The sequence below is a fragment of the Equus asinus genome, chromosome 1 (genome assembly GCF_041296235.1).
Source record: "Equus asinus isolate D_3611 breed Donkey chromosome 1, EquAss-T2T_v2, whole genome shotgun sequence".
Classification (NCBI taxonomy): Eukaryota; Metazoa; Chordata; class Mammalia; order Perissodactyla; family Equidae; genus Equus; species Equus asinus.
This window is the reverse complement of record NC_091790.1, coordinates 203,148,024-203,160,971: the sequence shown is the minus strand read 5'-3', so window position 1 is coordinate 203,160,971 and position 12,948 is coordinate 203,148,024. Positions and strand designations below refer to the sequence as shown.

At 50.2% G+C, this 12,948-nt stretch overlaps 1 protein-coding gene and 1 long non-coding RNA gene across 13 annotated transcripts in view; one reads left to right on the top strand and one right to left on the bottom strand.

The window, feature by feature from the left end:
- Positions 1–12,948, top strand: part of PRKAG2 (protein kinase AMP-activated non-catalytic subunit gamma 2) — a 279,884-nt gene that overhangs the window by 103,514 nt on the left and 163,422 nt on the right. The window contains exon 1 of one of the 12 annotated variants that reach the window (XM_044765714.2): positions 7,812–8,455. The exons of 9 other annotated variants lie outside the window; for them this stretch is intronic. In XM_044765714.2, the coding sequence (XP_044621649.1) occupies positions 8,362–8,455 (94 nt within the window). In that variant the 5' untranslated portion in view covers positions 7,812–8,361. Of the gene's footprint in view, positions 1–7,811; positions 8,456–12,948 lie in introns of those variants that run through there. 2 more of the 12 variants (XM_070516668.1, XM_070516690.1) reach the window with 2 other exon arrangements.
- LOC123283182 (uncharacterized) lies at positions 5,243–7,400 on the bottom strand. Its single transcript, XR_006523763.2, has 2 exons — positions 6,568–7,400; positions 5,243–5,694 (listed from the first exon to the last, which is right to left on the bottom strand). It is a non-coding gene; the product is annotated as an uncharacterized lncRNA (long non-coding RNA).

The following is a 12,948-nucleotide window of genomic DNA, read 5'->3' as shown; positions in this document are numbered from 1 at the left end:
ATAAAGCAGATATACTGCATGTTATTTATCTACTGTGTGTCTATATCTGTGTTCTTTATGTACAAAGAGTGTCTCCCCCTCCCCAAGAGCCCATTTTCACCCTGCTTAGGGGCAGTAGTGCCCCCGAGAGAGTGATGCCTACACAGAAAAGAATTTGAAGTGAGTGATGTCACTGAGTATAGTAACATCCGATTAATTTGGGATAAAGCCAGTCCGAATTAGTAAACAACCTGAATTATCGATTACCATTCTTGTATTTTATCACTGTCAGGAAATGAACCAGCCACATAAGTTTCTAGATATCTGAAACTGAAGGCATTAAGCACCAAAACATGCATCTTTTTAAGGGCTAGATGCATTATACAGTTTGCGGTTTTCTCATTCAAAAGACACTAAATATAATTTCGCTCTGTAGAGATGATTTCAGGTCCTTGCTAGATTGCCCTGCGATGCGCATCGACGTGTCCAGCACCACTGAGATGTGAAGGTTGAGCTCTGTCATATAGGACTTCCACCCACCTGACCACATGCTGAGTCTTTTCACACTTCCTGCCTCCCTCCTGGTACGGGCTACGTGCTCTGTGGCAGTCAGGGTTCTTAATGTGAACAGCACCCACCTCTCCTCCCATCGCAACTGGCTGCTAAGAAGCCAGTGGTCTCTGTGTGTGTGGTGAAAAACAGTAAATTATTCATAGGAAAGACCATTGGCTCCTCATTCAAGAAATAAAATGCTTGGGCTTTGAGTGTTTTGGCTAACGAGCAGGGTTTTATCCGATTACTTCTGACTTCTGAGATCCAGAGCAAGAGCTGCACATACATGATTCTCCAGGGCATCTGAGTCCCTGCCCGGCAGGCCAGGGGGGTGCATCCAGCGCAGTCCTCGATGTGGAGCCCAGGGCACCAGCTCTGGGTCAGCATGGAGGAGAGGAGGCGCCTTCCAGTAACTGAGGCTTTGCTGCGGTTTTCCCCACGATGTCCTCAAGGCACATGAGGCCTGACCCAGGGGAGGTCTTGCATGGCTGCTTTAAGATTCAGACGATGCGTCCGCTTGTAAAATGCTCTGCAGCTTACAGGATCTTTTTGCTGTTTTATCTCATTTGATTTCCTTAAACGCCCCCATGAAATGGGCTCAGCCTGTATTAGGATCTATTTTATGGGAGAAATGTGAAGAATAAACTAAATGGCTCGAAATTGCATGCCTATAAGTGAACCCGCATTGCTTCCAGGTGCTGTGTTTGACCTAAGTATTTGAGACCTTCCGGTGAATCATCTTGTTTGATAATGTATTTCATTCTTCAGGAGAAACAGGTCAAAGGCAGACTTCAGCTCAAGCCTCATATTCTCAACTAGTGGTCCCCAAATGAAGAAAGTGCAAAAGCATTGGGGTCCTCCTGGAGGAACCCCGGGATCCAGGAACTGGAAACCGTGCTTGGCTGCCTGGGAGGTGAGGGCCCAGCTGGACCACACTCTGGCTTTCCGCCGAGCCTGTGAGTTATGGAGGTCTTAACCTTTGCCAAGGGTTTTGCACATTCCTATATCACTTCCGCCTTTCTAAGACATAAGTTAGAGAACTAAACAGAAAATCCAGTTGCGTGCCTTCCAGAACCTTGGGAATCTAGTTTTTGAAAGCCGTTGCTTTGTGGCCCCTGTGCCCAGGGTCCACCCCCGGGGCCACTCTGAAAGCTGGAGAGAGGAGCAGATCTTGTCAACTCTTGTTTTTGGTGCCTTCAGAGCCCTTGGCCTGGCATGGAGGCCCCAGGGACCGCAGGGACCATGAGAAGGGGTTAAGTAAGGCCCCCACTAGGGGCCCCCAGGGGCATAGGATGGCCCTTTAAGATTTAAAGAATATGCAGGGATTTCATACCTTGGCATGCTAAAAATAATTATTGCCATTGGTTTCACTTTTTCTGTCCTCCTCTGCGTTTTTAAAATTAAGATACCCCTCTGCTCACTGGGTTTAAACGTCACTGGTATGAGTTGAACTGTTCAAGCTGAGGTGGTTTGTCTTTGCCAAAAAAATCACCCTCTTGTCACTCAGAGTCTCTAAACTCCAGTTCCTGGGGAGCCACGAGGCTGTGCGTGACTGTGAGTGTGCCGGAACGTGGAGGGGTGGGTGTGGGTGCCCGAGGCAGGGGGAGGTGTCACTCATCGGAGCCGCAGCCTCATAAACAGCTCTGGGGAAGGAACACGGAAGGCCCGATGAGGTGACCTGGCAATCTCACTCAGAGTCAAGTGCCACGGTGACCTTTAGAACTTTCCATGAAATATGACACAGGATTTTGCAAGCCGCAGGAGAGTGCTCGCAGATGTGTGCTAAGGCGCTGTGCTCCTGCCACGAGGGGCCCGCTGCCCCTTACAGAATGGATGGAGTTCGGCTCACAGCCTTTCAGGGATCTGGGTGCCTTTCAGGTGCTGTCCTGTGACCCTCAAAGGTTTTGGGGTGAATTTTCAGTTGAGGTGTCTTCATCTACTTTTCCAACATCCCGACAGAGAAGAGGCCACCTGAGGTCCTAAATGCCACTGGACTAGGGCCCTGCGTCTAACCCCAGCCCTACCGCTGGCCTCTCATGGATCTTGGGCAGGTCATGTCGCAGGTCATGTCACTTCTGTGCACCTCTGTTTCTTTTTATTTCCTAGATGGAATAGTGAGGGCTGGCCTCCCTCCCTCACAGCAGGGCTGAGAAGAATTGAGGGATGTGCTCTGGGGGGAGCCTATAAGCTCGGTACAGGTGGAAGGCTGGTTAGCTCAGATGGAGGCCTCTCATGGCAGCCAGGCCCTGCCCTGCTGACTGCTTCTATCTGCGTGGAGCCCACAGGCCTCCTCAGCCCTGCAAGCCCCAGATGCAAGGGGCTGGACGGGGGGTGGGGGGAGTGGTGAGAAGTACCCACCTTATGGGTGGATGAAGTGCCTGTGGTGAGGACGGTCTGCACTGCTTCTCCCTCGTTCAGGCCCCTCATGACCATGTTAGTGAATTGTCTGCAGCTGCACCTAACACAGTGCCCACAGTGGCTTCAATGATAAGGTTTTTGGCCTTTCTAAAATTATTTGGAAATTCAGAGGTGGGCTGGGCTTCAAGGAGCGTTGCCCCCGTGGGTCTTCCATGCCTGGGCTTCTGCCTAGCCTGGGCTTCTGATGGAGGAGGGCGGGACTGTCTCCATGACCTGCTTGGCCCCACAAGGACCCCCTCAGCTCTCAGGGCCTCCTATTGCTGTGCAGTTACATGTACAGGGTAGGGTGGGTGACAAATGGAGGTTGGGCATCAACTGTGGTGTCTACCACAGAGAGATGACAAGTCCTAGTTGGGGCTACAACCGGAAGCCTGGAATAGGACCAGGTTATGGGGACAACAGATGCCTATGTCTCAGCACTGTCCCCAGACGGTGGGAACAAGGCCACCCGGGTCTCCGGCTGAGAACTTCCAACGTTTGAACTGGTTTACCCACATTTTGGGGTCAACCGGGGCTCCAGAGAGGTCTTACACCTCAGAAGTATGAGAACTCATTACTGCTCATGGCATGGAAACGCAGAGCTTGCCGCACGGAGGGAGTGAGCGCTTTCCATCCTGGGGGTCCTGAAGCAGAGGTGAGCGAGCGCCTGTTCTGCTTGCCATCTGCAGTCCCCTTGACTTCCCCACCTCTCCTGCCCCCAGCAGTGCCAGTGATGTTGATAGACACTCTGGCTTTTGAGTGGTTGGCAGCATCCAGATGTGTAGAGACCAACGCACCCTGTAAAATCCAAACATTTGGGTACCTGGACCCATTCCCCATTGTCCTGCTGAGTGGATGCCACCTCAGGGTAAGTACCGAGCTTTTGCTGACCCAGGCTAGAGCCTGCACAGTGCAGGGGAGCCATCAGCACTGTCTCCCTTGGCTCCGGGGGGCAGGCTAACACACCCCCAGGACAGGATATGCTACCCCCCAAGGTGACCAGAGAGCACAGAGCACCGAGCTTCCTGCTCAAGAGCCGCCTCTATGAACTGGATCACTAAGTACTGGCGCTCTCTCTCCCATCGCGCGAGACCCCCCTCCCCAGCTCTGAGGGAGCTGTCCATCTGGCTGGAAAAAGAAGAAACACACAAAACCAAACACTGAAGCAAGTTCACAGCACAAAACGTCTCCAGGAAGTGCTCTTCAATGCCACTGTGTTTTTCCAGTTGTCAAGTGTAGGTTTATAGTTGAAAAACTAGAACTGCAACAACCACAAGAACATAAAGAACACGATTAGAACTACCCATAATTCCACCCTCCCCAAACCTTGTAGAACTCGCTTTGATGCCTTGTCCCCTCAGCCTGGGGAAAAGCACCGACACAGAAGGCGTCTGCTGCCCTGCCACCTGGTCCTCTTCCAGACTTCCCAGCTGTAGCTCCAACCAAGAGAGTGCTCTGTAAAGTCTGATCCAGAGAGGCCCTGGCCCTTTTAAAATACATTTTAAAATACAGTTCCATCTCGGGAGCCATTAGTTCCCTTTTTTTTCAGCCCTCCCCTTGAAAAGCATTCCTGGGTGTGGAAGGCATTCCATCAGAGCGTGTTCCGGCAGCTGAGTCACGGTTGCGTGACGGAGTTCCGCCTCTCGTTTGTTTGGGACCGTCAAATGGTGGAAACTGAGGAAGGGAATGGTTAGTGGTCCTGTGAGTGGTCATCGTCCCCCACCCCCATCAGTCAGACGTGCTGAAGAAAGGGTCCTCGGTCTTTAACCTGCAGTGTGCACGTGTCACCTCTCCCTGCATCAGCATCCATCTCTAATTGCGGAATAAAAAGTGTTGTCCCAGTTTAAGGAATTTCAGGCATGTGGGAGTCAAACAGGAAGATCCCAGCGGTAAGAGAGCCAATTGTTAAATTTTCAGGAAATTTGCAAGCCTGTCTGTGCCACGTTGTTACCTTGAAATGGGCCAAGGTTGGAGTATTTACGCCACAGTAAGTGGCAGACCCTACGAGCCAGTGCTGCCTCTCCCCGCCTCCAGAGAGCTGCCCGTAAACATTACTCAGCCGTCAGTGCTTCTACACTTCTGAAGTCCAGTGTCACCAGCAGCCTTTTTCTCCGCTCTTGGGTAAAGCTGGCCCTGGGAGGAGCATTTTGAGTGAGGTCAAAAGTAGCTGTTGGTGTAATTGGAGTCTCTTTGGAGATTTGTGTCTACCATCAAGGTTGTCCTGTAGCTTTTCTTAAAGCTGCACTTAACCCTGCTCCCCTACTCCTTCCATCGAAAGCTTTCCAGAACCCATCCTGTGGGACCGATAACTGTGTTGAGCCAAAACCAACTTTTTGCTGAATCAGGCCAACTCCACCATCTCTTTTCAGAATATTCTGTTACCTTCTCAGTAATAGAACAGGTCCCCCGAACGATCTGGGTAATTCTTTTCTTCACTCTGCCTAAGTTGCCGTATCCTTATGTCCCTCTGCAAAAGCACCAAGTGTTCCTATTGAGTGAATTCAGAGTCTGGAGCCCAGAGCTGGGCAGCAACAGTCAGTTCCGGCCCTGCAGGGCAGAGGAAACAAGAATGTTCTCCCTGCTTCTGTGCTCAGCAGCCTGGACGTGTCCTCAGGGCAGGCAGGCAGGTCTGCCTGGTGTCTACAGCACAGTGCGCCCATTTGTCAAGTTGGCTCGTCATAGACTCCCTGCTCCACTGATCTGTGTCGCAAGGTGGACTGAGACAGAAATCAGGCTCTTCTCTCTTTTTGCCTTTAAATTCCCAGCCTGAAGATCAAAAATGACAAGTGAGAATGGAGAGAGAAACTTTCCTTCCCAAATCATTCCAGTCCCCAGTGGTCCTCAAACATCCTGTAGGATTCAACCTAGGGCATTGCCCAGACTCTGGCCTTACTGTTGAGTTCTTCTGTGCGTGTGGTGATAATGTGGGGTACGGTGGGAAGATGGGAGTTTTGGGATCAGACAATCAGATTCAAGTCCCTGTTCTACCAATTTGTTAGCTGTGTGATCCTGGTCAAGCTACTTCTCTCAGTTATTCATCTTTAAATAAAATCATGTTAATAATACCTGTCCTACAGGTGTGTGGGAGGGAGGAAATAAAATAATACTTGTGAGGTGACCAGTATGCTCAGTGGCCTATGATAGGCACTCAACAAATGGCATTTATTATTTTACTAATTAAAATCTGGTTCTTAGAGGACAAGAATGTCTTTGAATTATTCAGAGCCCCGATCCCCTCCATCAACACGTCCTGTGCATCTGGTGGAGGCTGAATAAATACTTGATGAGTGAAGACCATATAAACTAAGCACAGAGCCATCAGGCGTGCCTAAGTCGCTGTTTATTTTCCGCATGAATTTAAACTCATCCACTTGCAGTCGCTAACTTGGAAATGTTATCTCTTTCTACATAGTTTATCATATAGTACAAGGATATTACATTGGCTTAGACAAAGACTTTCCATTTTCCTTTTAACCACATATGCTCCTCTCTTACTGGGACACTTGTCTGGCTGTCCTTTCCTCAAGAAGTTTTGCTTTGTTTTATTTTATTTTTAAATCAGGAGAACCTTTCAACTTCTCTTAAGAGCTAAATTGAAAAAAAAAAAAAGAAATCTAAATGTGAAATTCCAAAACCTACCTCTTTAGTCTTTTTCAGGGTTTCATCACAGTAAGTTTGGGCCACCATACTTAACAGAGATAATCCACTAGTATATTGGGGGCCCAGCTGGAGCGGGGGTTTGCTCCTCATTTTGGAAGGCTCGGTTCCTCCACAGGTGCTGTGTTGGCCTCTCTCCTTTTCTTAGACCCCCCAATCCTCAAGGCCAATGTAAGCGCTCCTTTCCAAGTGGGGCCATGCGGTCACCCCTCCATCCATTTGTGCTGATGATACTCGTTGTCCACTCTGGCCTCTTGCCATTGATCACATACAGTTTTTTTATCCAGTTAGTATCATTGAACAGTTTATCTTTGTCTCTCCAAGTCGTTTGCAAATTCCTTGAGGGCAAGACCTATTTTGTTTTTTCATCCATGCGTCCTGGCATAATGTTGGATCACTGCATCTATCCATGAGTCCAAGCAGGAGAGGAAGGGCATACTGAATGGCCGTTAGAGTTCAGACTTCTGGAAGTAGACTTGAGTGCCAGTATGGTCAAGTCTTATCTCGGTTCACAGAGGGGGAAACTGAGGCCCAGAGACAGAAGTTAACTTTCTCAAGGTCACAAAGCTAGTTAGTAGCCAATCCTGTAACTTCCTTTTAGGCTAGTGAAGATATCAGCAAAGAAAATTTGAAAATTTTTTCCCTACTTAGTGTTTTTAAATTTTTTTTTTGTTAGTTGCAAAACACATAGAAACTATAAAAAGTTTCTGGTTTTTGGTTTGTTTGTTTGTTTGTTTGTTTTAATTAGACCAGGGGTTTGGCTTAGGAATCAGGGAGATTAGAATTCAAGTCCTGGTTCTACCATTAGGTACAGAACCTTGGGCAAGTCACATCCCCTTCCTGAGCCTCAGTTTCCCCATCTGAAATAAAATGGACTAGATCCTCTAAAATCTCTTGGACTCTGTCATTCTGCAATTCCCAGCAAGTCCAGGGCTCAAACTGTGCATTTGCTGAAGACCCTTCCATGGAACTCTGGGGGACCCTATATCCCCTCCTTACCGGTGGTCTTGCTTCTTTCATTGCGAGGCACCCTGAGCTGAAACAGATTCAGCAGTTTCCAGCCCAGGGAGTTGTGGTTTCTCCACCCAGAGGCAGCAGGAGCCTTCTGACCCCGTGGAGCCCTGGAACACATGAATCAAAATAGTTGTGTGATGTCATGTCATAATGGGAATGTGCTCTGGCCAATTGGTGCCAAGAATTGTCTGTACAGGGTGGTTTCCTTTTACAGTCTTTTTAAAGAGACATCTGCAGATCCGCACATGACTGGCGGGCCGGCGCTCCCCTTGCCTATTTCGTCTTCCCTCCTTTTTTAATTTCAAGGAGGAAAAAGCCCTGGAGTGTCTGAGTGTGAGGCTGACCTTAACTATATAAACAAACCCACGGTGAGGTTCTGCCGGCGCTTCCGGCAGCTTCTTGTCTGCATAAGGACAGTGGACTGCTCCAGCGCTGCGGCTGGAGCTGCAGACTGTGAGGACTGCTAGGCTCTCAATCAGAGGCGGGACTGCTGTGGGATTGCCCTGCGTGTCCCGTGGCTGCTGGCTCCGAGAGGGACCCACCCTGCGTTAGTGCCAGGGCCCCCTACGAGGACGCCTGGCTCGCAGGCTGTCGCTTGAGCACGCGCTCTATCTCTAAGCTCTTGGTGGCCGAGGCTGCTGGGCGCCCCGCACCTGCCAGCTGATGCTGCACCTCTCCCGGCTCCCTGCCACCTGGGACTGACACTGGTTCTGCAGGTTCTGGTATGTCCACCTGTCACTGCTCCTGTGGCCACAGCTACTCATGAAGCGCTTCGGCAGTCTCAGGGGGAACAAGAAACACAAGGACCCAAACCGAAGCACCGAGAGGCGCCAGTCGGAGCCCCATGGCCTTTTTGGTAGGACACTGCCCTTTGCCAGTTCTCTGCGGGTTCATGCCATAGGAGGGAAACCCCATGGTGTGTGTGTGTGTATGTGTGTGTGCGTGTGCGTCTGTGCATGTGCATGCAGCCTTCTAAGCAATAGCTGTGTGCAGCCTCTCCATTTTAACTGTGGATGTAATTGTTAGGCAGTAAATAGATTGGCGAGCGTCTCCTTATTGGTGGTAATGCTGCTATCATGAACTGTCCAACATTACTTTTTCTGAGGCTCTTTTCTCTCCCTTGCCCTACCTGGCCTAATTAGGTTAGTGATCAATTGGATTGTCATTCATTTAGGCAAAACTAGCGGCTTGGGAAATAGGAAGAATGGATTGGAATTGTTCTTCTCAGGTGTTAAAAATGAAATGTGCATGTGTGGAGAGAAAACCAGTGTTGGAAGAAGGACTTGCTCAGCCCCCTTCACCTGTGGCTGAGTAATCGGACAGATCGAGGGTTAAGCAGAGAGGGAAAGACATCTGCCTGGTTTGTGTCCCCTGGGGGAAAATCTTGCTTTGTGGTCTCCCTGGCTTCCAGGACCTTCAACAGCTTCTCCACTTGCAGGGGTTGGGACCAGTGTGGCTGTCACATGTGGTAAAGCACCTGCGATTCAGTATTTCTGGTGACCTGTGGATTTGGGGTGGGTGTTGCCCCTGTCTGGCTGGAGTCAGACAGGTAGATTCCAAAGCATTCTGAGCTTCCTGGGGGGCCTGGCTGAGTCCTACCCACTTAAAATTCAATCGTGACTTCATTTTATTAAGAATTGGAGTTCACTTTCTGGTTGTGACTGCCTGTCTGACCTGGGCTGTCCCTGAACACCCCATTGTAAGATGGGACAACAGGCCCCACTCACATAGCCCAGTGGTGGTAAAGATGGGGAAGCTGACGGGTACATTAAGTTGGGTCCCTTGAGTGCAATGTGACATGGTAAGTGGCAAAAAGTAGTCATTATGTGTAGTGGGGAATGACTTTGGCAAAACATCTGGGAAGGATGTGAAAACTGGAATAGTGAGAAGAGAAAAAGGTATATATAAGACTTGCCTGCATCTCTTGCCACATCCAACTTAACCAGTTACTTTAGGACAGCCGCTCGTGGACCCCATGTGCCGCTGATGACTGGGGACTGCAAGTGACGGGAACAGCAGCTCTGGGATTCAGGAGTTTCAATCTCGTGAAGGAACCAGAAGGTGGTGTCTAATCGGATGCAAAGGTGAATTTCCATGGGAACACAGGGCCTTGCCCCAACCAGGGCAGGAATGACAAACATCCTGGGCTTGATTCATAGATGTGGTTTAAACAGAAGGCTTATATTTTAAATAACAAAGTAATAAACACTCATTTACTGTAGAATTAAATCTGAACCTATGATTTAACTAAAAGTCTGGTTTTGCTAATGGGGCAGGGTGGGCCCAGTATTAAAGCCTGTTATTTGCCAGACAGTGGTTTTTCCCCTTGTGTTTAAAATCTGGCTGTCATCCCGTCTCCTGTGCTTCTGAGATTGGAAATAATATTTGCATGTCGACCAAGTTTTGTATGTGCTCACGTGCAAATGCCAGCTCTGACCACAGGGTCCTTGCTGTCTCCACAAGCTTCCTGTATGATCTGGGAAGCAGGCTAAGGCCCCTCAAGGTGGCCAGAGCCCAGGTAGTCATGTTGATGGTGTGTCCTGATTTTCCTCTGTTAGAGTCTCACTGGGAGAGGAGCCAAGAGCAAGGCCAGATGGCCGGTGCTGGCCCCTCAGACATGCTGGGTGGATACACCAAAAGAAGAAAAACAGGGCGTGTTGACTGAGCATCCCCTCCTGCTCCCTACCTATCTGAACCATACCCACCTTTCAAGACCCAGTTTAACCATCCCTCTCTCTAAAGCCATCCCGTGTGCCTCTTCTGTGATCTCCTGGCTTCTCAGGGACAGCGACCTTGTCCCTGAAGGAGCATTCGGTCTGCTGTTCTAACCCTAACGTCTGCTGCATCACAGCTTCTCACTCAGCATGGCTGATTATGGGGTGGGTGGAAAAGGTAGCGTTCCAGGGTGGTTCCTGGTTCCCTAGTGAGCCAGGGTGAGTCAGGGTTCTGTTTTTTAAATTCCCTTTCAGATACTTCCTGCCCCTCCTATAGTTATTCCTGTAGCCAAAAGAATCTTAGAGGGGGCCTCTTCTTCCTCCGAAGAGAGTTTCCAGGAGGGGTGGTGAAACTGTCTTTTACTTCTCCTGTTTTCCCCCCCGAGTAAAGCTTTCTGAGGCTCTTCTGCTGCCTCTGGGGCTGTCCATCTTTTCAGGAACCACTCGCTGCGCCCTCTGCTCCACTCAAGGTGGAGCCATTCCTCACGGGACAAGAGGCACTTGATGCTGTTGGTTGGTTTCCCTGCAGTTCCTCAGGTCGAGATACATCTTTGTTACACACACACACACACACACACACACACACACACACACACACACACACACACAGCTGTCCCTACAGCCTCCTGATCAGCCAGAATAATCAAAAGAGAGAATCGAGGCATAGCAAACAGATCAGCAGTTACTAAGTCCGTTTGTATTTGCCTGTGGATGGCACTTCTGTATGGAATATGTGGCTGTCAGTGGAATTCTGAACACTTCGAGCCTTGTGATAAAATCCCGCGGGAGTTCTAATTCATCGGGAGCTTGTCCCTTTCGGCCTCAGTTCAGCGCCTGCCCGTCCTGCTGCAAAACTGAGGGTGCACATCCCACGCAGGTTCTCATGCTCCATGTGATAGATGAGCGATAATTTTGACTTAAGCCGTTTCTTTCCATTTCTTTGGCCAACAGAGATCCAGATTATGTCGACCAAGAGCATGTGGCAATGATAATAAAAATGTGAAAGGAAGATTAGAAAAGGATTATGCTAATCAGATAAAAGAGAATTGACTGTGGCAACTTTTCTACCCTCTGCAGTTGGAGGGGAGAAATTAAATAAAAACTGTCTGAAGTCTCAAGAGATCCCTCTGAAGGCAGCACTGGAGACAGGAAGCTGGCACTCTGTCCCCGTGCTGCCCGAGTCTTAAGTGACACTGGAGACCAGAACCAATGACGAGTCTTGGCTTTATGCTGAGCCTGCTCTTCCTGTTAGCCCTTCTTGGGGTGAGCGTACAACCTCTTCTGGAACAAAACTCCAGAGTTCCTTGTGCCCAGGTCCACACGTCACCCCAACACTGCCTGCCCCAGCTCTCTGGTCCCCTGTTAATGCAAGCGGAGCCCTCGGCTGGGAGTGACACTGCAGGAGGCATCGGTCGCTCTTGGCCTCAAGCAGCGGGCAAGGCTGGAGAGTGAAGTCTGTTGTCCGTGCAGCCTCCCCCGTCCTGTCCCCGCCATTGCCCTCATGCTTCTGCTTGCTGCTTCTGGCTGCCCACCTGGCTCTTGGCATCCTGATAGGGGTTGCCTCAAAAGATCTCAATGTTCATTCAGTCGCTCGTTCAAATATATGTATTTAGCTTTTTATAATGAGAATTTTAGAGCATATAGAGAAGTAGGGAGAAAGGTGTAATGTACCCATCTTTAGGTTCAACAGAGCCCAACCCCACCAGCGTCTGGCCTTCCACTCTGTGCCAGCACTGGGGGCACAGGATAGAGCAAGACGCCAGTCCACCCTCAGGGGCGCGGGGCCTGGTGAGGCAGACACCTGAGGTGGTTTTTTAAATTGTGGTAAAATATACAGAACGTAAGGCTTACCGTCTTATCCAATTTTAATTGTACAGTTCAGTGGCATTACGTGCATTTACATTGTTGTACAACCATCACCACCATCCATCTCCAGAACTTTCCATCACCCTCAGCGGAAACTCTGCACCCATTAAACAGCAGGTCTCCGTTCTGTCGTCCTCGCTGGCCCCTGGCAGCCCTCTTCTGCTTCTGTCTGTGAAGTGGCTGCTCTAGGTACCTCAGACGGGTGGAATCACATGGCATTTGTCTTTTGTGCCTGGCTTTTCCACAGAGAGGCGAGTTTTCCTCTGCGATGCTGGGCAGTGGAGAGCGCGGTGGGGGAGGAGGCAGGACGAGGGCAGCTAGCTGGCCAGGACGGCTCCTCTGCCAGGGCTTGAGTGACAGGAGAGAGTGGGCCACACAGGTGCCTGTGCTCAGGTCCTTGCAGACAGATGGGAGGCCCAGGCCCTGAGGTGGAGACCCTTGGTGTGTTTCCAGGACACCGAGAGGCCAGTGTAGCTGGACAGCAGGACACAGAGCGAAATGCGTGGTTGGAGACGCAGTGGGGAGGGCGGACACAGCAGTTTATTCATCGTCCTGTGTGCATGGGGAGGACTTGGGAATGTACCTGAATGAGATGAAGCCCCTGCGGGTCTTGAGAAGAGCACGGACAGGCTCCAGGGTGGGGGCCTTACCCATGGCCCCAGCACAGTGAGGGCAGTCCTGGGACTCAAGCCCATGCCCCTGCCCTGCCTCTCCCAGGCGTGGTGCCCACTGACCTCCCAGCCCTGGCCCCCATTCTCCCTGCTGAGTT